We start from the raw sequence: 22402 nt of genomic DNA on the forward strand, positions 1-22402 counted from the left end.
GCCGTTTGGGTTCCGAATTATAGAAACACCAGAAACACCAGAAACACTCCATCACCACCACCAAATTGGTTTCTCGAAGTGATTATCTCTCATGCCTGTTGGGGGTCTTGTTTGTTGAGCGCTAGGTAAAATAAAAAAGTGGTAGTGAGTCGTAAGATTGGCAGGATAGATGGTAACGTTAGTTAGAATCAAGTACGTTAGTTATTGTTCATATTCAAGATGGATAATTTATCCCCTCCTCCCCTATTAATACTATGTTGAAATGGGTGTAGCTCCAAACTCCTTCCCTTTTTTCCCTCTTTTTCCCCCTCTCCACTTCGTCCACTTCGTCCACTTCCTGCTTGTTCTCCTTCCCCGAGCTTGTTCCCAAAGTCCCAAATTGCCCACCAGCGAACTGACTAGCAATTGAACTACTAACTTACTAACTAAACCTCTCTTCTCTCCCTCCCTCTCTCTCCCTCTTCTTCTTACCTACCTCTTCTTACTTACTCTTCCGTCTTTCCCTTCCCTTCTTTTCCTTCTCTTCCCTCTTTTCTTCCCCGTTGGATCGTCGTCCCCTCTGCTTTCCCTCCCACCCTTACAGTTAGTTAGTTCTTGTCGACTCTCTCTGGCTTGTCTGTCTGTCTGCTGTCTTATCTTCGCTTCTCTTCCCCCACTCTCCACACCACCCCCTCCCGCGAAGTTCGCTCATTAAATCTCCTGCTGCTACTGCCAGTGCTTGGGTGGTTTGCCTCTCTCCTTATTCCGCACAGCCTCCCACTATTACTACCACCACCACCACCACCACTCCTCCTCATCCTCATCCTCCCGTCTTTCTTCCTCTCCCCTTACAGCTGCTGCACCGCGCCGACCGCAAATCTTAACAGCGACTCCGACCTCTCACTTCCGGCTGCCATTCGCAAATCCCACCACTACTCTATCGATCCCTCATTCCATCGCTCCGTCTTGTGCTCCGTCAGCGCGAGTCCCATTCGACTGATCAGACCCTCGACTATTACCGGAGTCCGTCTCTTGATCGCTCGCCCAGTTCACATTTCCGACCGACCGTTTTTAAACATTAAGCCTCCCCCAATCAGTGAAAATGCCAGCCTACGAACTCCGATCCGGTGGTGATGTCAAGAACAAGAAGCAAAGTGTGGCCGATCTCAAGTACCGTCGCCTGACAGAGCTCAATGCCCGTCTAAAGGAGGATCTCGACCGTCCCCGCGTCAAGGTCTCCGAAGCCGCCTTGTCGTATGCCTTTCCCTCCCCAAATCCGACCGCAAAAAGGGCCCCCACACCGTGAGCATGACAAATCACTAACCACAATCGCATTCCACAGTCTGATTAATTACTGCAACAACACCCGCGACTTTATGGTACCATCCGTATGGGGTCAGGTATGCGAGTTACTCTCATGCGGCATTCGATTGGGCAAATTGGCACGGTCGCTAACTACAGCGCGCGCAGGTCGACAAGCGGGAAGACCCATACGCCCCTCAGCAGCAGGGCGGCTGCTGCACAGTCATGTAATGGAACCCATGACTGTCTATAATCTCTATCGACTCTGAACTCTCAATCCGCCGACCGATGGCCGACTTACGGCGTTCTCTTTTTCTTTAATATCCCCTCCTGCGATGACTTTTTTTACCTTCTGCTCGACTATTTAATTCATCTTCACCGTCACCCTATCATTGACTTGAAATGTGGACCTAATTTGCGACTTTGCTTGGATGCCGGTCGAGTGCGACAAATAACAATCAACGACCAAGACGGAAGGAAGACCGATGCTTCAACTGGAATGTGTGCGTATGCACTGTTATCGACATCCGACCGGCCAACACAACCAAGCCAAATCACAATCAGATCTATTAGTCAAGGGTGTCTTTTTCTCAAATACTTTTTGTCGGCCATCTATACTCAGCCAGCTCGACATATTTTCCGTTCCCATTGCGAAATTTTTTTCCATCAGTGATTTTTTTATTGGACCCGTATTTCCTATGTTCAGCCGTGAGATTTTCCATGATGGGTTTAGGAGGAGTTGCATGCTAGGCCAAAAAAAGAAGCAAAAGCCGGGACTGACAGCGGCAGTGGGGATGAGCCTGGTTCTTGTAATATAGATTTGCAGGGCTAGTTAATGAGTATTACTGTAGTGTGAGACGGGGTTTAGTATATTTGACATGACAGTTCTAGAGAATGAAATCTCCGATTTCATGCAGTAGATCGAGCTACACTCCACCCGCTGACATCATCAAGTGCTAGTTCTCCCACTGCATCCACCAACTCTAACCCACCACACTTCATCCCGACATCCTCACCCACCCAACCCTCTATCTCACCAAAACCATCAACTCCGCAAGAGAACCAAAAACAGAGAAGAGACGAGAAAACAAGAAGAAAAATGATCTCCCTCCCACAGCACACCCCCACCCCCACCCCCAACGCCAGCTCCGTCCCCCAAGACCAACTCACCACAGCCGCCAATCCCACCGCAACCCCGGCCTCTGCACCGCCGCAGCACCAAGGCCAACAACTGCCCCTGCACCACCCCCGCCTAACAATCCAATACTGCACGCAGTGCAAATGGATGCTCCGCGCCGCATACGTACGCCCCCCCCCGCCCTTACCCTCTCACCCGTCCCCTCACCCTTCCACCCCACGTCCCAAATTCCCGAACCACAACCGCTAACCTGATTGCATCCCCGGGGATTCAACCCTCCGGGGAGGGTTGGGGAGGAGGACAGTTCGCGCAGGAACTCCTCTCGACGTTCTCGACGCAGCTGGGCGAGGTGGCGCTGCAGCCGGCGACGGGGGGTGTCTTCACGGTGACGCTGTATCATCGGCGGGGGGTGGTGGGAGAAGAAGAAGATACTGCGGGGAACGGACCGGGACAGCTGGAGGCCGACGCAATCACCGAGACGGTGCTGTGGGATCGGAAGCGGGATGGCGGGTTTCCTGGTACGTATGTTGTTTTGTTTCGACGTCCCGTTCCCCTGGCGGGGATGTGGTGATCTACTTCTACCGGGAGGGGGGGATGGATGAACTGTTACCTGGAGACTGAGACTGACAATCTTCAAGAAGTCAAGGTGCTTAAATCCCTCGTGCGGAATGTGGTGGATCCCGGGCGGGACTTGGGACATACCGATCGGGCGTTGAGGAAGGCCCGCGAGCTGGGGCAGCAGCAGCAGCAGCAGCAGCAACAACAAGAAGAAACCCAGGAAAAGGAGAAGTGTGGGGATTGTCAATAGACCAATCTATATCATATATAAGTAGTATCCAGAGTCTCAATCAATTCGAAAAAGGTATAACGGCAAGAAAGTGAAAAGTAAACCAATCGAGGAATGAATATCCATTGTCATGCAATACAGTAAAGAGCACAAGTCCTCCCTCCTCCTTATAAACGCCATCTCACGCCCCGACTCTAATGGTGCCCCAAATATCCATGAGCCTGTGTCCTCTTGTATAATATAAAAACATAAATAAATGTAGAAAAAGAAATTGGTCCAGACAATGGTCAGATGTAACAAAAAAGAAATGTTAAGTGAAGGCAGTTCGCAAGGGTTTACACTAAGTACCCTCGCATGCCAGCACCGGAAGGCATTGGTCCCTCCGATACTAGCATATCGTCAAGATCGTCAAATATCGGGGAGTCATGAGCCCAAGCCTCTGTGCAAGCAGAGACACTGAGCCCAACCGCCCGTATCACCAATCCGTGTCGTCAGTCATGCAATCCATCGTAAATCCAAGTCATCAGCTGAATGTCACCGTATGCCCATAACCCAAGTTCCCCCTTGGTTTTCCATGAACACCTTGAAATCAAATCGCAGAATAACGCCAAAGAAGCAGAAGATCGTGTCAGGTCTCGCCACTCAGCTCGTGCTGGTGCGAATGATGCGGCTTGCGTCGCCAGAATGCCAGTCGGAGACGACTCCGTCGTTTTACCAGTTTGAAGGGGCCCGAGTGACGCTCGCCAGGCTCGCCCCAAGGACGACCTCGTCCATCTTGTTTGGAGCTGCCCGCGGTCGTCGTGGATTGCCCAGAGCTGCCGGTGCCATTGCCCGCAGGCGATCCCAAGTGCTTGCTCCCAGCGTCGTACGTGTGTGGGTCGGATGCCCGACGGTTGACCGGGTAGACGGTACCGGTAGACTCATGATTAGAAGTCGCAGGTCGGATGTTGGCCCGGCTCCACTCTTCATTGTCGCTCCGGCTGACACTTTCCCGAGCAAATCCTTTCTCGTCACTGTCCACCGTCAGGAAGCTGGTCGCATTGGTAGCCGGAGAGATCGGGGTCATGTTGTTGCTGTAGGTGCTGACGCTGTGGGTCCGAGTGCAGCTGTCCCGTTGAGAGCTCGATAGGCCAGACGTGCGTCCAGATGAGCCAGTGTTCGCATGACGACGGCGACACCCGGTAGGGGCTTGTCGTGAACTGCTGGGGCGTTCCGCCACGCCTTCAATCGAGCTGTTGCGGGCACTAGATGGCCCGGACGCCCCGCCATTCGTGGCGGACGAATTAGCCAGGACAACTGTGGCCATCATGGTCGGGTCGGTCGACGAGCGGTTTGTGTCCGAGGCTCCGTCAAATGTCTCACTTGGCCGTGCTGAAGGCGTGGTGGAGAAGTCATGGCTACTGGTGCGTGATTCTCCAGGAGTGGAGACCGTTGCATGGTCGAACACAGCACCGGATGATTTGCGTGAGTCTATCTCCGTTGGGAATGGACTGCCTGTGATGTCCATAGACGGACCAGGTGTATCCGGTGATATCACGGGGCTGATGTTGTTCTCATTGTAGTCACTGGGTGGTTCATCCGAGTTGACGGGCGAGTGCACGGCCCCGAAGTAGTCGTCCGGAGCGGACCGCGGGGTAGCGCTGGTAGGGAAGGCGGGCTTGACCAGAGTGTCGGGGCCAGGGGTTGCCACCGGGGCGCGCATACCCTTGAGACTTCGAATTGGACTCTGCGTGCGCGGAGAAACCACCTCATCTGGACGCAAATCTAGTAACAGTGTTTGTCGGCTCTTCTCTCGGTCGGCAAGCATATGCCATCTGAACTGGTTTCCTCGAATATGGTCCACCGTAAATTTCAAGTCGGGAAGGATATCCGATACCCCCTCAAACAGAGGTAGCGCAAAGATCGACATGAAGCCAATCTGGCCGGTGGCAAGTTTGTAGATGTTCCCGAGCTCTGGGGGCCCGCCAAACAAAGCAGTCTCCATTCCCACCTCTTTCTCCATTTCGCCCTGGTTGGCGAACTCCTCCTGTAGGATCTGGGTCCACTTTTCTGCAACATCCCACGGCCGCGCCACATTGCTGATGTCGGCACATTTGATCAGCAGACCGCACACGAGGGTCTTGTAAAGCTCCAGATCTTGCGGCTTCCACCCGTCCGTGGTGCAATCATTCTCATGAAACCGCTCTTGCAGCGACCCTAATCGTTCCATGAACTTCTGGTGAACGCCCATATCCGTTGCTAGGATGGAGCTGATCAGCAATTTGCGGAGCTGGCGATCTTTGAAAGCGGCCGGCCAGTACCGACGCAGGATTTGGGAAAAGGCGGCGCAGTGAAACGCCTCCAAGACGGAGTTATCGTTATAGAGTTGAGCCAGCGGGGCATTCAGCTTGACCAAGAAAAAGTTGTTTACGCCCGGGTGACCGACATCGTGGCCAATCGCAGAGATCAGCAAGGTCAGGGTATCAAACGGCGTGAGCAGGGATGCAATTGGGCACTTGTCGCCCGATGCCGGGCCGACCGATCGATAAGGAGGCAGCGCGCCTATATGGAGCAAAAAGCAGAAGACGGACTGCAGAACGTCTATGGCATGGCGGAAATTGTGGTATAGCACGAAGGAATTGTAGGAGGCGCGGCAGGCAAGGAGGAACGTCCGAAGTTCACCTAGAGAAGCTCGTTGATCAGCTGGCAGGGCCTTTTGACAAGTCTGCAGAAAAGGTCATGCACTTACCCGGTGTCAGTTGCCACTCTCCCAAGTCAGGCACACTTAAAGCATGTTGAAGCATCTCAAAGGCTGCCAGGACCAACTCATCGTCAGAGAACCCATGAGCGGTGAAGCTCCATTGTCCGATCTGTTCTCTAACGAGTTCTGCGCGCTCCGCGCGTACATCTAACTCGCGGTCCTGAAACTCTTCAATAACCTCTTCTGGATTGCAAATGCCTTTCATGAGCTTGGAAACCATCGCCTCTCGCAGGTAAGCATAAGGCTGCTCATCGTGCACCCCCACCCACGAGTGCTTTCGCGTTTTCTTCCTCGACAGGAAGCGCGCGGATTCTCGCAAGGCAGTTTTACGGGTCCGGTAAGCATGGACAACCAGAGCTTGCGCTCGACAGCTGTCCAGCGGGGTTACGAGGACGTCGACAGCACCGGCATCCAGGCATTTGGAAATGTGTTGCGGGTCGGGAAGGGTGGATATACTAGGTGGTTGATCGATAGGGGCACTGGTAAGGTCGCCGGACGGAGGGCGCAGGATGGCAACAGGCACGATCAAATTGGGCAAATCCTGCACTTGGATGTCGGTTGATAATCCGGACAGCAATTTCAGATCATATGCCCCCTCCCAGTTCGAGGAAAAGGTGAATCCACGGCGCAGCGACGCGGGCGAGGGAGGCGATACGTCTGCCCATGAGCCACGACTCGCTCGGCGGCGATGTAGGGTCGGTTCTTCTCCGTGCAGATCTATGTCGAAAAATGCAAAAATCGGCATATATTTGCTACCCGCGCCGTCGCTCAACTCGGCTAGTTTCGTTGCGATCGACGCGCCGGCTTGACAGAGATAGATACGTTTACAAACCCCCAACAGCACTCGGACGTCCGATCGAAGCGACTCCGGTTCTTCGAGCAGGAGGGCTTGCGCATCCGGGTCCGTTACCGGGTCCAGGGTGTTGTGATCAACCCATCGCTCCGACCTGACGCGATGATCGATGTAAATGGCAGAACATTCGATGCGATCCATGGTGTCGTTAGGTATCGTGGTGCCCATCATCCAGAGTCTCGGCTTCGAGGGTCAGGTCTCGGTGTAGTCGCAAGGATGGGAAAGAAGGAGGAAGATATAGCGAAGCCGATCCAGACTTGGGCTCATATGGTAGATGTGAACTGCGAATGGGGGGGGATGGTGGTAATAGAGGTGGGAGAGGGGATCTCGAAGCGAAACGAACGGCCGGTAGACTGAGATGAATGAAGCGAAGGAACGTTGTGTGAAGCGAAAAGAAGGGCGGGCTATAGACTGCAGGATCAAGTCACTCTATGCTGGGTTCTGTTTTCTTGCGTCAGCGAAACCTCAAGGTCAGGGATACAGGTGCGGTGTATGCACGCGACGACCAGAGCCGACAGGGAGTGAGAGGCAGCAACCCAGACAGGCTATAGCGGCGACGAACCAGCGTCATCTGCGGCGCGCACTCGAACAATAGATTTGTTCGCTGCAGCGCGGACCAGCAGGAACATGGTCGATGAAAGCCCTTCCTGCGGGAGGGAGGTGCAGGAGGGGCGAGGAGGCTCCCAAGTGAGACAATCCAGGTCGCTTTGCACCCAACCGCATGCATACCTCCAGCTGGCGGTCGGCTATGGTTGCCACCCGTGCATACAACCCGTTGGCTTTTTGTTCACTCACATTCACAGGTTTCTAGGAAATCTCTCAAGGCAAGAATAAAAAATAGATAGGCGAAGGAGGAAGCCCAAACACCAAGAATCGAATGATTCAAAGTAATAGAGGAAGTCGAAGGACAGTTTGAGTTAAAGATTGAATGACGGGCAATTGCCAGTGGATGGATAGTGGTCTGTTCGCGGGCTGCGGTTGTTAAGGTAGGTTCGTCACCGATGATGGAAAATGGCGCCCGAACCAAGTCGACCCGAAGGGGGAGCCACCGAAATCGCGACACATGCAAGATTCGGCTACAGAGAAGGGAGGAGATTGGCGAACCCAGGAAATAGGGCGAATCTTAGGGCGTCATGGTGGGCCACGGACACGGCCAGGCGGAGACAGACACAGAAGAATAAAAGGTTTGGTTGGTAGTAGATATAGGAAAGTGTGAACAATGAGAGAGTGTGGATGAGTTTGTATATGGGTGGAAGTGTGTGTAGAGTGTGTTTGTGTAAGAGAAGGAAACCAAAGAGAAAAGCAAAAGGGAAGAGAAAGAGAGAGAGAGAGAGCGAGAGAGCGAGAGAGCGAGAGCAAGAGGGAAGGGGAGGAAGAGAGAAAGAGAGATTGGAGCAGGCAGTGAAGGGACGGACGGGGTGGAGAGAGACAAGAGAGCCAGAGCAAGCCAAAGATCGATCGGGACCGACGAAGGGGCCGCACGGGTACTCTTGATAAAGGATTAGGTAACGAGAAGGGGACGGGGCAGCAGGAGCTGTGGGAATCAACTTGCGCCGATGGGCTGGCTCTCTTTGGTAATTGATTTAATTGTCAGGTAATTGATTGATTGATTGATAAGAATGGAGAAGGAGGAGAAGAATAAGGTAGATGAGAGAGATCAGAGATCGAGCGAGGTAAGGGAACAATTGGAGAGGAGGGGAAGAGGGCGATCGAATCGTGTGGGTTGAGGAGACGTCACAAAGGGGACGATTGTGGGGAGAGGAGGTCGTAGTGGTAGATGTAATCGGTAACTTAGTACGCGTGGAGATGGAGAGAGGGGTGGGAATTTGAAGATTAGGAAAGAGGAGAGAGAAAGAGAATAGGAAGAAAGAGAAAGAAGAGGAATAGAGGAAGAGAGGAAAGAGACGAGAAGAGTGAGAAGTGAGTGAAGAGGACGGGAAGTCAGTTCCAGACCTTCAGGCAAAGAAGGGGGCGAGAGAGATTTGGTTAGATTACTTTTTAGTAGTTGTACGGGGGTGGAGAGAGGAAGACTGGAGGGAGGGAGGGAGGGAGGGAGGGAAGAGAGCAATGACGACGTTGTTGGATTGGAAATTGAATGGCTAGCGAATCCAGGGTTTGAACCAAAAGCAGTGCGCAAATGGATGGAATGGCGATAGAGAAAGAGAGAGAGAGAGAGAGAGGGAGGGAGAGAGAGAGAGAGAGAGAGAGAGAGAGAGAGAGAGAGAGATAACTACGACTTGTATAGTTAGTACTATACATACATACATCCATCCATCCATATGTAGTAACCTTGAAGTACGAAGTATACCAAAAGCTCATTCATGCTCATGATTTGCTTCTTCCCGTCCTTCTTTTGGTTTTCCTCTACCCTTCGCTCGGTCTTCCAGAAGGTCGCGGCACCCGGCGGCGGCGGCTGCGGGCGTCGTCAGAGAACAACTCCGATGGGGCCAGACAATTTGGCCTGATTGACTAATTTCACTACCTCACCTTACTTACTCCGTACATTCAGCCAGGTTCTTGGCCATGGCTGGTGCTGGTGCTGTACTTGTACTTAAACTAAAAGCAGCATCGGCCCCCCGTCCCAACGACAGAGCTATTCCCTCCGTGTATACGATCGGCCCTTCTCCCCCCACTTCCTGGCCTCGTTCAGGTCCGGTCGGGTTGGGTCTAGTTCATCATGGGGTAAGTAGGAGGAGGAAGAGGAGAAGCGGGAGCAGGAGCTGAGAATGACGCTGATTAATATCTGACTAGCTAAATATATCCATAAATATAACCGTATAATTCCAGATATCCATAAATCGGAACCTGCCGGGAAAGAAAAAAGAAGTGCAATGCAGCAGTCAACTGGAACACTGAGCAACAACCAAGACGGGGGGAAAAAAACCCCCCCCCAAGAAAAAGAAAGAATACACACAGCTGTGGGCACACACACAGGGCGAGAGCAAAGAGTGGGGCGAATGACGCTTAAGCAAGCCATCTCATTAGTTCGTGTCGTGCTCTTCTAGAATCTCCCGGGCGGAAAATGAGTGGAGGAAAAGGGATTCCATCGCACCACTTGATTTAATTAAAATGAGGCTTTGACTTTCTGGCCTCTGTCTTGGGCAGAGTGGGCAGTGGGCAGTGGGCAGTGGGCACGCACTGCAGCGGGCACCTCACAACACAACCACTTGCCCTTCGGTCATCATTATTGTCATCATCATTGGAGTTTCTCTCGACTACTCTCCATATTTATACTCCAGGGTTTTTTCCCCCCTTCCCTTTCCCTTTGACTAGACTTTTTGAAAGAATTGATATTACATCAACGCCACCCCCCCCCCCTTCCCCATCCCATGCATAGAACCTACAGTACTTAGTCTAGTGATCGAACGTGTGGTCGATCCCCGCGTGTAAGCGCATGAATCAGAGGACAAAATGCCGCGAGTCATTGGCAGGTCTTCTAGAACTTCCATTCCACACGCACCCTACACCACGCACCACACACCACATACACACATGGTCACCATACTCTGACCTTGAATTCAAAGGGGTTTCCAATCTATGTTCGCTCATCATTTCCTCTGGAATTCGCATCTGAGGGGACAAATGGAAACGATGCCGAATAGGAGTGGCAAATTCTCCAGTGACGTCGACCAAATGTCCATGATGTGATTTGATGTTGTGGTACATAATTCCAACAATGGGAAGCAGATCCGTCCGCCTTGAAACCGCGGGTGAGGGTTGGGGCTGACAAGAAGGGAGAAAGGCTCCTTCAACCGAAACTCTCTGGGTGTCTTGCCTTCGATTTGAGAGGAGAGGAGGAGATTGGTGGGTGGCTGATGGTCCGCAACATCATGTGTATTTTCTGATGGGTAATTTGAGAAAGGGAAAAAGATGACAGGGAAAGCAAGAGAAGAGAGACATACATAGTTACCGTGACACAGAGAGACAGAGCGAGGTGGAATCAATCCACTGGGCGGGACGGGGACAGTTTTATGCAAGGAGCTTCGACCACTGCTGTTCTTGCTGCTGCTGCTGCTGCTGCCCAACAACAACGACAACGACCCTGTCTAGTTAACTTATCTGTCTCAAGTCTAACCTCGGATAGAAATTCACCTCACCCTTTCCCAACCCTACTTGAATAGTACTTCATATGTCAACAGCTACTGTGTTGAGTCAGGCATACTATACTAGATTGACTCACAGTCCACACAACCTGAGTGGGGAATAATATACTGCCCAGTCAACCATATGCAAGACATGAACGCGCGTTATGTCTCAAGGGATCGTCAGGCTGGATTTCCCGGAATTATATTTCGGTTTCGCGGCGGCCAATCGACCGAACCCACTTTTCTACTGGCTCCATTCAACTTACTGCACCGGACATCCTCGACCTATGTATTTTCTGCATACAGGTGGAATTTCTAGGATACTCATCATGCCGACGAACATCCCTGCTGCCTATTTTGTTCGGCAGATTCGGTACGGTACTGACTGGAACCCAGGTCCCTAAGTTGGTGGAGCCCCCGCATCCAGACACTGTACTGGTCAAAGGGAAAAATCTCTCTTTATCATTCGTAACCCGGCCTGGTCGGGTTCAAAAGGATATTAAATAACAAACATTCAGAATGCCAATGCCACAGGAGAGGGAGGCCATTAATCCATCCCGCGTGGCTTGATCACGCAAACGCAAATGAGAACCTGGTATAGCAAGCACAACGCAAAAGGAGACAAGACAGAGGTGAAAAGAAGCATGGCGATACATACAAGGAGAGTTCTAGTCCACGCTGATCGCCCGGTTTTACCTTACCAGAAATAGTCCCAAAGTAAATGCAAAGAAGAATGGAAAATGAAGACTATGGTACATGGCCTCATGGGTCGGTCTATGGCGGCTTCCTCCAGGACTCTCTCAGGAAAGTAAGTTCTTCAAGGAAGGACTGGCGCTGGCGCCAGAGCCGCCATTCGTCCCACTATTGTTCGGGTGTCTGCCCGTGCCCATCAAATTCGGCCCTCCACCGATGGGCGTTTCATCCGGCTTCACGGGAGGGGTCGGTCCCCGAGGGTCAACGTGGGCTTGGGATATGGGGGGTGACTGGGCTGGCGCCCCGAGGACCCGATCAACGGAATACACCCGCGGTGGTGGCCCTCCGTTCAATGCGCTGAGCGTGTGAGAGGGTGAACGCCGGACCATCGTGGCCTGAATATCCGGTGGTGAAGCCGAAGGTGCATACGGGCGGGGCCCTGCAGCGTGCGAAGGGCGAGGCGACAGCATCGAGGGCGGCCCATAGGGACTCTGATGGGCGGAGTAGGGCTGGGGCGGAGGAGGGTGTGTGCTTGCCGTATAGCGAGGAGCTGGAGGCGGAGGAGCATGGTGCGCTGGAGCCGGCTGGTAGCCGTTGATATGGTGCGCTGATGGGGGCGGGGGCCCTCCTCGATACCCAGGCACCGGTAGACCGTTGCGCAATCGGCCATCCGCATAATCAGCGGATCGCTGGTCATACCAGTCAGGCCCACTGTGCGAAGGCGTGCCCATCGGTCTGGCAAGAACACTGGGCTGAGCCGGATGGGCGTGGTGCGGTCCAGGGCCATACGGGTGGGTATGGAACTCGCGAATTGGAGGATTCGGCAGGACTGGTCGAGAGGCGGGATATGGGGACGGTCGAGGTTCGGGCGATGGCTGAGAGGCGGGCTTCGTGAGGTGGCACTTATGGCATTCCACTAGCGCTTGCGAGCCCTCTGCTGACCCCGTACCGTTGTCTGGAGACGCGTAGTCGCCGTTAAGCCTGGGCAGACCAGTTTGAGATGGCTTGCGAGAAAGGTAAGGAGGACTGGCCGAAGATGCGCCGGGATACCTTGGCTCATTCAGACCGGCTCCATTCAACAGAGGCGTCCGAAGGTCAGTTGTTCGCCGCGATTTATCGATCGACCACCATTTGGGCGTGCAGGTGCTGGAGCAGCGAGCACACTTTCGGCCAGAATTGCTATCAGTGGCGGGGCGAGGAACATGGTTTTCGGAGTCGATGACCATTTCATCTGCCGCATGCTCTGGTGATGCCGGGATAACCTTGTGATTGTCTCTGGTAGTCGTCGACAGAGGCACCACACCGTTGACGGCCGAGACTCGGCGACTCCCAGGGTTTGTTGCGGGGTGATGCGACGCACCGGCAGACTGCTGTACGTAATTGGCTCTCCGAACAGTCCCAGTCAAGCTTAAGTCCGCTTGTTTGTAGACTTGCGCGTAGCGCTGCAGCGCATTCAAGCCCGCTTCCTCGGTTGGCTCGCCGATCTCATGCACAACAGCGGAAACGGTATGATGGGGACACCAGATTCCGGCCGAAGCAGACCCATACTCATCTCCAAGCCGCACGCTGCTCACGGTATCCCGCCTGGAGCTCTTCACCGGTGTGATATCGAAGCCAAACTTGTACTGCGCCTGGAATGCACACCCAACATGGAAACGGGCGTTGCAGTTGCTATAATGACATTGCACGCATGCTCCTTTGTCTGTCTTGCAGATCTTACATACCTCCCGATACCTGTCCGCAGGAATCAGTCCAAACCCTTCGGCTGGCTCAAGCTCCTTGGAGTTTCCAAACTTGATCTCCGGAGTCCAAACGGCACAAACGACGTGAACCCAGTTGTTACCGGCAGTCCTCTTGAGCGGCTCGCGCGGACCAATTGGCTTGCCCACATCCTCCTGCCGCTGCCGGTAGAGCTTGATGGCCTCGGTGAGTAGTTCTTTCTCGAGTCTCTCCTTCTCGCGATCGCGCTCGGTCTTTTTCTTATGTGTTGATCTCGGCGCTTCCATCAATTCATGTTCCGTCCAGGTCACTGGGCACAAGACGCATTCGTAGCGAGTCGAAATCATGGGCTCTCGGTCATTCGAGCACATATCGCAGAGCCATTTGACACAGTTCCGTGATGGACTAACACCATAGCAGCCGCGATGAACGGTCAGTCGGCAATCCCGGCAAGACAGGTGCTGGTCACCCATGGGCTCCATCTTGTTGCAGATAGCGCATGGGAGCGTCTTCGCCTTGGGAGGATCAGGCATGATTGGCGTGGGTTCCGGCACCTTCTCAGTCGGTGGTTTCTTCTTCGGCGCAGGTGGTTCCACCGATGTCGCTGTGGAGGTTGTAGCGCTATCTTTGTCCGTGATTCGTGCCTTTTTCTTTGTGGACTCTTGTTGTACCTGAGGATTAGCATTTACCGGAACACCTAATGAGGCTGCCGTAGCCGCCGTGGCACTGTTGATGCTGATTGGGGTTTCGGTTGAGAGAAGAAGCTGGGTCAAGAGCTCCTCGTCTACGCGGCGGCGCCATGACTTGTTACCACTCTGCCCAATCTTCTTCGCAACTTCATCGACGCTCTCCCACTGAATGCCATATTTTCTCCACAGGAGAGCGCAACGCAGACATAGAGCCACAGTGAGCTGTGGTCCCTTATCGCGTTGCTTAGAGGAGGGTTCACTAGGTTTTGTTGTGCCAGGCGGGACTCCTGGCGCGCGTCGCCATTGACGTGAGGTTCGTGTAGAACAGAATTTGCACTGAAATCCACGCTTTTTCTCCACCGCTTTCTCGTTATCATACGCCGAGTCATCGTGATCATCCGCCACATCATCTACTAGCTTCGCAGCATTGTGTCGCTTGGCTTCTTTCTTACCCCGCCTGCCTTCGTAGGTTCCCCAGATTTGACGACCGCGCGGGGTCTTCTTCCACATGTAGTAGAACCGGACGATCTGGTAATGCGGTACGGTCCCAACGTGCTTGGTGACATTGCGTAGCTCCGATCCAAACTTGGCAACTCCTTGTTCAAATAGTTTGACTTCTTCGGGGCGCAGGTGGGGTTCCTTGAGGTCCTTGTATTTGTTGACTTGCTTCAATTTCGCAAGTGCCGCTTTGACATCAAAGCTGTTAGAATAGAGCAACTCAAGAGCTTTGTCGAGGAAATTCGTAGAATATCCCTCCACTCCCAAATCGGGAGCTAATGCCTTGGCTTTCTTCATATAATTGTCGATAAACTTCTCCCTGTCGGCGGGACTGAGATCAGTGCCCGGCATGTCATCTTCTCCGCGGGCTGAAATCTGTCCTGCAGTGGGCATTTTGAACATTAATTCGGCGGTACGTACTTGCTTTCCCGCCACTGGGACCGGCTCATCCTCACCGCGGCGCACGTAGCCCGCAGGCTCGTCCAGCACCCATTTCGGCCGGTTCGCCTTTTCTTGTTTGGCGGCCTCGATCGCGGCAAGCGTTTCCTTTGACAGCTTGGAATCCTTCCGACCGCTGCCGCCTCTCAAGTATTTCTTCTTGATATCGATCGGTTTGACATACTCCACCGGCCTACCATGCCACGGAATCACCATTGCCTGGTGGCGAGGCCCCAATCGGGAGCTGGCCCGTGGATATATGCGGTCATCGTAATCGAGGGCGTCTTCGACCCGACAGTGAATTCCCAAGTAGCGGTAAGGCCACATCCTGGCCTGTGCCACCTGTTCCTCGGTAGCTGGTCGAACCTCCTCCTCGACAGGGGCTGGGGTGCTGCCTGTGGTGCCGTTCGCGGCGGCGTTGGGATCCTCCTCTTCCTCTTCCACGATTTCCTCTTCGCCTTCAGGGTGCGGCGCCTCACCGAGCAGCGGGGTGTTCCGTGCCTCCAGTTTTCGTTCCTGTGCTCGACTGCATGCTGCGCAGGCCCATGCGAAACCTCGTGCAGGCTTCTTTGTCAGGACAGGTCGAACGCAGTACATGTGATAAGTGTTATGACAGACAGCACAATCCACCGAGTCCGTACTAAGAAAAAACATTAATGTCACGATCTAGTGATCCGAACGAAGATATTGGGACCTTACTTTGCAGCATATAAACTACACCGTTTACACGTCTTCACGGCGCTGGTTAACTCCTTCCGTCTCCCAATTTCGACCAAGACAAACTTCCAGCGTTCATCCAAGACTTTCTTGACATTGGCGGGGACGTTGATGACCTTGCTTGTCGGAATTACATCGTAATAGCGATGAATGTACCGGTCGAACATCTTGTCGTACCAAAAGCAATCGCGAGTCTTCCTGTATTCGTCGAAGTCCGAAATATCGGACAGGTGGGAGATGTAACATTTTCCACGCAGGGAGGTGAGTGGACAGGTATCGGAGTGCATTGATGCGAAGACCAATCTCGTATCTGCGACCTTCCGTTGGATGTCACGTGGTCTGTAATACCAATTCACGCGTAACGCCTCGATCGGGCCCGAGGCGGTATTCTTGGAGGGGAGAAACTCCATAATTCGCGCCAAGTAATACGGTTCGCCTGGCGGCTCACAAATGAGGTAAACATGGTCTAGCGCACGGCCTTAGCATCTTTTCCTTCCAGCCCTTTTGAACACCCGGCGCGCGCTGATTGACAAGGAACGTTCGGAACACAACAATGAGAGGAGGAGGACTAACCATTTATGGCAAACGTGGTGCCGTCATCCGCTGTGAGCTTGCCATCTTCCAAATAAGCGCCACGCTCCTCAAAACTGACCATATTCGTGTCCGGTTGGTGGTGACTGGCTCCTGGAGCAGCCGTAAATAATTTCTTCGCAGCACTTCCATTGGCCGTGGGAGTACTCGTCGAGCTAGCCGGTTGCTTTCGTTTTCTGGACGAGTTTCCTCCCCCATTGATCTCGTCAGGTTTGGCAGAAAATGACGATGTGCCGGGAATGAGGTGGTTTGGTGTGGCGGCGGGAGTTGCGCCATTTGTCGCCGTCAGACTTTTCCGTGAGCTTGACGAGGATGCTACTTTCTCGGCCTCGACTTTGGAACCATTTACAGGATGGCCTGCAACGCCGCTCGTCCGCTTAGTGGATTTGGGCGCGGGTTGGGCAATCTCCAAATCCATGTCGATGTCGCGATCTTCCGCATAATTGGGACGTGGCGCTGCATTGCGCCCTCTTGAGCGGGTGCCATACGGTGCCGGCGTCGTAGACGCGCTGGGCGGCTCAGTGGCTGTGAGAGTGACCTCGGAGGCCGGCGAAGCAGTAGCCGCGATAGAATGCGGTTGCGATTGCAGATCGTTCCCGGTGGCGGCCCCTTGGGGCGTGGGAGACTCTGCGGAACCCGTCCGAGAAGCAAGACCGGGAGTAGGCATTTGACGGATTGCAGAAGGAGATGATGAACTGAGCCTCGCGATGTGCTGGGACTGCAGTGACTTTTGAGGCGGTGACCTATCCGAGGCCATGGCCAAGCCTCAGGCAAAATTTCCAAATAAACAAACCAAGTCAAATGGCCGTGGTGCCTCCAGCGTGGCGGGCGTGTCGTGTGGTAGTAGGTTTACCACCAAGCGGAAGAAACACCAAACAATTTGGCTGGTGGGAGGAAGAGGCGGAAATGCGAAGCTCAGCAACGGGCCGTGACGGGAAGGCGATCCCTCATCAGAACTGACTCTGCAGGCGGGTGGAGATATCGCACAGCGGCGTGAACCCGAGTATCAAGGGGCGGCAATCAGAAGAACAGAGGAGGAACACCAAGTCAGTCAAGCCTTGGGGGTTTGGGATAAAGGGAGCAAGGCTGCAAAGATGTTGGAATATCTCTCTGCCTACGACCGCACTGAAAGGGAAAGAACAGAGACAGTTGATGCAGAACGATCGAAGAAGAGTTAAAAAATGCCAGTGCCGAATTTCAGTTCCAATTCACTCTTTAATTCCCGCAAGGGCGGAAGGAAGGGTGAACGGGTGATGTTGATGTTCGAACAATAATTCCCAGAGAAATCGAGGTCGGCGGTGAAATATCAAAACAGATAGATGATGAGCCTCCACGGAAGAGAATGGAGACCACAGAGAAGTAGGCTCGAATAAACTGATAAACCCGAGGACAACGGGGAGGCAAGTTGAGAGAAATTATGGAAACGCAGGAAGGAAAAGTAAAGTGTAGGGCGAGAAAGACATCAAAAAGAGAGAGGGAGGGGGGGGGGAGGGAAGGAGGGATGGAAAGGGAAGAGTAGAAAGAGAAGAAGAGAACCGTAGTAGGGTAGTAAAATGAAGGTTAGCGGCGGTCGAAGCCAAACCAAAGTAGAGCCACACTAAGGCGTTGGGAGACTCGTGGGGACCGAGGGGAGGGGGGGAAGGAGAGGGAAGAGGGTGTGGATGCGTGTGAGAAAGAAAGAGTGGGAAAAGACAAAAGGACGGACAAGAAGAACGAAGAGTAGTAAGAGATTGGGAAGAACGGATAAGATCACTTTAGACCCAGTCGGATTGGTCTAGTCCTTGTGGCAGGACTGGCACGGGAAAGTAAGTAGTTCGTGATAATCACAGTTGACCCTCGCCCCCAATTGTTATAGTCCCTTAAATCTCGAGTTGATGGAAGAGGGCTTTGGGAAAATGAGTACCAGGTGGTCGATCGATCCTCACGGTCGAGATCATGGATGGATTGGATCGGATGTATGTTATATTGGACTAGTGCATTTCCCGGGACCCAAGGGGAGGGATATCGGGGAGGGGAAGTCAAAACGGGGCAGGGTTCAAAGAAGGGAGGAGAGAACAGAACTTGAAGGGGAAGAAAGAGAGAGTAGAGGAGGAAGAGGAAGAGGAAGAGAGAGAGAGAGAGAGAGAGAGAGAGAGAGAGGGAGAGAGAGGGAGAGTGAGAGGGAGGGAGGAGGGAGGAGGAGGGAGGGATGTGGGGGAAGGAGGCAAAAAGAGGATGAAGATAGAAACTCGAGTCAAGACCACCGCAGACAGGAAACGTGAAAAGTCAGAAGCTTGGGTTGAAGGAGTGTAAATAGGTATGCAGCAACATCAGCGGTAGCAGAAGAGAGCGAACGAACGAGACCCGAAAGAATCACTTTACTCACTCACTACCTAACAGAATAGTTCAAGTTCCCAAGTTCCTTTTCTTCCCTTCCACCAGGTCCTAACCTACTCGTACAGTACCTACAGTACCTACAATGGAGTACTAAACTAACAACTTCTTACCTACTACAACTACACTAACTGACCAGCTGGGATCCCGACCAGTCCACATCCTCGCCCCTAGTCCCGATGGGTTAATATGACGGATCCTCCTCCATCCAACCCAGACAAGCCAAACGACCCAGAGATGCTGGCTAGCAGATTCGGCAACATGATCATTTGGAGCGAGGTAGGCAGTCTTCTCCAGAACTTGGACTCTTTTTGACTGTCTCTCTACTTCTTCACTCCATACTCTTCACAAGTTCAATCTCCCCCGTTCATCCATTCTCAAATTCTGATATGCCTTCAATTCCGGTTTCTGAATGGATGACCGGCCAGGGTGACCGGGCGCCGTCATAGCCTAGAGGTCAGGAGCATCCTCTTCGGGAACAGCAGACTGGCAGAGGCCGGCCGGGGCGTGGTTCTACTTCCTCCCTGGGCAATTGCTGACTAGGTAGTTGCTTATAACCCATTGTTCCCCTTGCTCGCAGGAGGCGCATTTGACTGTTGGGGGATCTACGTTATTCTACTGGGTTTAGCGGAAATACCTAAGTCCCATCGCTCTCGGATGCTTGTCGTGGGCCCTTTGAAAAGGAAATGCTGCTGCTGTGGGCCGAACGACCCGATACGAAGAAAGAATGATGGAACATCGGGACAGGGAAGGGGGGGTCCTCAGCCATGGGCCGAGGAGCGCGATATATGATGAGGCAAGCCCCAACAATTAAGACAAGGGTCGACCGGCCGGGGGGAAATCTGACGAAACTTAAATGAAGAAGTGCGACTGAGACGGAGGGAGAGAGGGATGCTAAGAGCAGAGGAAGAATCAAAGACCGGATAGGCTTTGCTCGGCTCCGTACACCGCAGAAGATGGAAAAGGTGGAGGGAGTGTGGATGGACAGGAAAAATGAAATAAAAATAAAAATAAGAGGGTATGTACGTATGTATGTATGTTTTATGTTTTATCTGTGGCAGGAATGTTGTCACGTAGGGCAGCGCATGCGCGTTGAATCTGAAATCCTGAGCGCCAAGTCTATTCCGCGTTCGGGCTGGAGCGTTAAAAAGACCACCACATCTGTTGGATCGTATATGACTGCAAGAGCCACATGTTTGGTATACCTAGGCACAACATGGTCTATACCCAGGGAACTGGACAAGGGATTTGAAGGTCGAGGATATTCGGAATGACCCATGAAGAGCGATACCGCAGTATGTTTAGGATGTTACAGGGAACCTCTCGAAACAAGCACCGGCCAGATAAGTAGGTACAGCACTTGGTAGTATTATTAGAGCAACCGACTAACATCTTCCTTCCTTCCCCTTTGAGCTCGATCTTCTGGCTCCTCGGCTCTGAGCATGATATAGAGCTGTGTTTTCCTCTTGGAGTTGAGGCATCAGGGTGCATGCTTGGATATTCTGCCCGTTGGGTTCCCAGTTTTCCTTCTCGTTTATCAAATTTTAGGGTCTGTCCACCATCATTCCCGATTTTACCGGGGCACGGGAGGTCCACGGTCAGAAAGGGGAGGGGCATTTTGTGCAAGAGTGGCTCCGTACGACCAAAGAAAGAACTGGAGGCATGGAGACGTCCGGGACAATGCTAAGCCATTTTAGACTAGGTAGACAACCGAAAACTCGGATCAGAACAATACAGCGAAAAGGGAGAGGGCTGTCGGTACCGTGGCTCCTCTTGACCTGCAGTACTAAATGACTAGTGGTGATTAGTAGCGGAACACTGTATATGTAGTAGATCAATCGAACGTGTCGGTCTGACGGTCTGACGGACTGACTGACTATCAGTCTGTCTGTGTCTGTGATAGACTAGTGTACTGTACAGCATGGGGTGAACCTCATGCGAACTACCCCGTAAACTAACCCCTCTATCGTCGGGTTTCTCTCATTATTGTACAGTACGGCATGCAAAATCACGGCCTCCTCCCGGAAGAACCCACTAGGACTTGGCTTCTTCCCACGCACGCGAGAGATTATGGTTGGATGGTCGCGTGCGGTCGGAGTTGACTTTGACGAGAAGCATTGATGTGATAATAACACTAAGCACAGAAATCCTTCGGCGACGGCGGGAATACTGAGGACTGAGTACTGAGTAATATGGCCAAAGCCGCCAGAACCCTTAGCGCGATTCTTTCTCTACTGGGGACATCCCCTCTCCCCGCGACAGCGGATCGTCTGAGTAGCATAGACGCGGCGATTCTTTCTTGGCCTTCAACATTGTGAACAATAGAGACATGTGCTGTTCTGCTACAGTGCCTAGAGCGAAACGGACACGCCCTTAGCTTCGTTAGATGCAAATTCTCTGTGCTAGGTGTAATAAGTTGTGTTCACTTACATCATCCCGATGGGCTGTCGGCTGCCATCAACTTGGCTGGTAGGCATCCAAGTGACCCAGACAACTTACGTACCTTGGAAACTTCTGGGTTTATGAACATCCATTCAGTCAGCTCATTTACGCCAAATGATTTGCTGCCGCACTGTTTGCACTGGCTTTTGTCGCCACCTTCCAGTCACTTACTTAGCCGGTCACAGCATCATTCACCTTGACGACTGAGACAGGTTGATATTTGCGACTGGATAATCATCTTGCAATGCATACAGTGCTCTCTTTACCCGTCTCCTCTGTTCCATGAGGGAGATAAATTAGATTTACTGAAGCAATGGTGAAATGCAAGAATATGCGCCCTGTCGAAAAGAAGAAAAAAGGAAAAGCAAGATCAGTCGCATCAGGCGGACAACTGTGCCAGCTCTAGCTCACGTGTCAAACCGTGTATCCGATGTAATGTGGGAATCGCAAACGCGGCATGCTGACGGAACTGGATCGTCCCATAGGGTAAGGTAACTATGGGGACGGACAGGTTGTAGCACTAGGAACTGTGCTATAGACACTGACACTTAGCAGTAAGTTATTAGCGCCTGCAGAGGACGGGTATGAAACTGCGCAATCAACGGCTAAACCTCCCACAGGGTCTCCCTGCCAGACTAACATCAATCACAGTATATATGTTAGCTGCATCGCGCCCACAAGTTACAAAGTAGGTAACCTCTTCCAACTTTCTCAATGAGAGCTTGAGGAAACCGAACTCAAATGATGCCTCGGGAATTGCTTGGTTGGTACGGTGTACAGTACGGGGAATATGTTCGATCAGGTTCGTTCAAGCGGGAGTGGCCACAGCAAAGTGGAGTCTTTAATCGCTCTTTGGAATTTAATTTTTCTCTTCTTGTTTTCACAACGTAGACCTCTTTTGCTGCGATTCTGTTTCGGGTCTGGCGTCCCCGGGTCCATCGCTGTGATGACCAGCCTGAGCCAGTGTATGTGACCGTTCTCGGGCACGCCCTCCGTGGCAGTAGGCGGACTGGTAGCCACGAATGTATATAACTATCTCATCGCAGGCCTGAGCTCAAACATGAGGGAAAGTTGGAATGAGACATGGGGAAAGGGACAGCCCAACTGAGTTCCTTTACCAACAACACCAAGGGCAAAGGGGGACCGGAGGAGGGTGGTGTCAGTACTATTCGGTAAGCCTCCTGTCCCGCAATCGATGTTCCGAAGGTAAAACTGTTGCTATTGCTGTTGCTGTTGGTGCTTTGAACTGTGCACCAAGTCGGAGCCTGCCAGCAGTGCCAGGTGCCTTTCAGTCTAGACCATCTCAGGCAAGTGTTGGCAGAGCCCGCCCGGCGGGCGGACTCACCATGCTGATAAGT

General features: G+C 52.7%; 5 protein-coding genes across 5 annotated transcripts; 2 read left to right on the plus strand and 3 right to left on the minus strand.

Annotated features, from left to right (window-relative positions):
* The first annotated feature begins 942 nt into the window (after positions 1 to 942).
* On the plus strand, positions 943 to 1639 carry BO95DRAFT_112580 (guanine nucleotide-binding protein subunit gamma). Its single transcript, XM_025580386.1, has 3 exons — positions 943 to 1233; positions 1322 to 1379; positions 1450 to 1639. Exons 1-3 carry the CDS (start codon positions 1082 to 1084, stop codon positions 1510 to 1512), a joined length of 273 nt encoding a protein of 90 aa, XP_025447280.1. The 5' UTR covers positions 943 to 1081; the 3' UTR covers positions 1513 to 1639.
* A 656-nt stretch (positions 1640 to 2295) lies between these two features.
* On the plus strand, positions 2296 to 3291 carry BO95DRAFT_438012 (SelT/SelW/SelH family protein). The gene is made up of 3 exons (XM_025585405.1): positions 2296 to 2584; positions 2724 to 2937; positions 3058 to 3291. The coding sequence occupies exons 1-3, from the start codon at positions 2381 to 2383 to the stop codon at positions 3225 to 3227; spliced, it is 588 nt and encodes a 195-aa protein (XP_025447281.1). The 5' UTR covers positions 2296 to 2380; the 3' UTR covers positions 3228 to 3291.
* Positions 3292 to 3834: 543 nt separating this feature from the next.
* pdeB (3',5'-cyclic-nucleotide phosphodiesterase PDE2) lies at positions 3835 to 6967 on the minus strand (the record flags this gene model as incomplete). Its single annotated transcript, XM_025582088.1, has 3 exons — positions 3835 to 4606; positions 4652 to 5867; positions 5935 to 6967. 3 exons carry the CDS (start codon positions 6965 to 6967, stop codon positions 3835 to 3837), a joined length of 3021 nt encoding a protein of 1006 aa, XP_025447282.1.
* A 2288-nt stretch (positions 6968 to 9255) lies between these two features.
* On the minus strand, positions 9256 to 9987 carry BO95DRAFT_112549 (uncharacterized protein). The gene has a single exon (XM_025580385.1). The coding sequence runs from the start codon at positions 9774 to 9776 to the stop codon at positions 9393 to 9395; it is 384 nt and encodes a 127-aa protein (XP_025447283.1). The 5' UTR covers positions 9777 to 9987; the 3' UTR covers positions 9256 to 9392.
* A 1697-nt stretch (positions 9988 to 11684) lies between these two features.
* On the minus strand, positions 11685 to 16986 carry BO95DRAFT_458677 (DNA-binding E3 ubiquitin-protein ligase SNT2; the record flags this gene model as incomplete). The annotated part of the gene is made up of 3 exons (XM_025588585.1): positions 11685 to 15561; positions 15621 to 16104; positions 16212 to 16986. The coding sequence occupies 3 exons, from the start codon at positions 16984 to 16986 to the stop codon at positions 11685 to 11687; spliced, it is 5136 nt and encodes a 1711-aa protein (XP_025447284.1).
* Between the last annotated feature and the right edge of the window lie 5416 nt (positions 16987 to 22402).

Source organism: Aspergillus brunneoviolaceus (assembly GCF_003184695.1).
Source record: "Aspergillus brunneoviolaceus CBS 621.78 unplaced genomic scaffold BO95scaffold_3, whole genome shotgun sequence".
Classification (NCBI taxonomy): Eukaryota; Fungi; Ascomycota; class Eurotiomycetes; order Eurotiales; family Aspergillaceae; genus Aspergillus; species Aspergillus brunneoviolaceus.

Bases quoted from the DNA above. Each gene is read 5' to 3' on its own strand.
- BO95DRAFT_112580 (XM_025580386.1), top strand. From the start codon at position 1,082: ATGCCAGCCTACGAACTCCGATCCGGTGGTGATGTCAAGAACAAGAAG. The intron at 1,234-1,321 runs GTATGCCTTTCC...CGCATTCCACAG, and splicing joins GTCTCCGAAGCCGCCTTGTC to TCTGATTAATTACTGCAACA. The intron at 1,380-1,449 runs GTATGCGAGTTA...CAGCGCGCGCAG, and splicing joins TACCATCCGTATGGGGTCAG to GTCGACAAGCGGGAAGACCC.
- BO95DRAFT_438012 (XM_025585405.1), top strand. From the start codon at position 2,381: ATGATCTCCCTCCCACAGCACACCCCCACCCCCACCCCCAACGCCAGC. The intron at 2,585-2,723 runs GTACGCCCCCCC...GGAGGAGGACAG, and splicing joins GGATGCTCCGCGCCGCATAC to TTCGCGCAGGAACTCCTCTC. The intron at 2,938-3,057 runs GTACGTATGTTG...ACAATCTTCAAG, and splicing joins GCGGGATGGCGGGTTTCCTG to AAGTCAAGGTGCTTAAATCC.
- BO95DRAFT_112549 (XM_025580385.1), bottom strand. From the start codon at position 9,776: ATGGCTTGCTTAAGCGTCATTCGCCCCACTCTTTGCTCTCGCCCTGTG.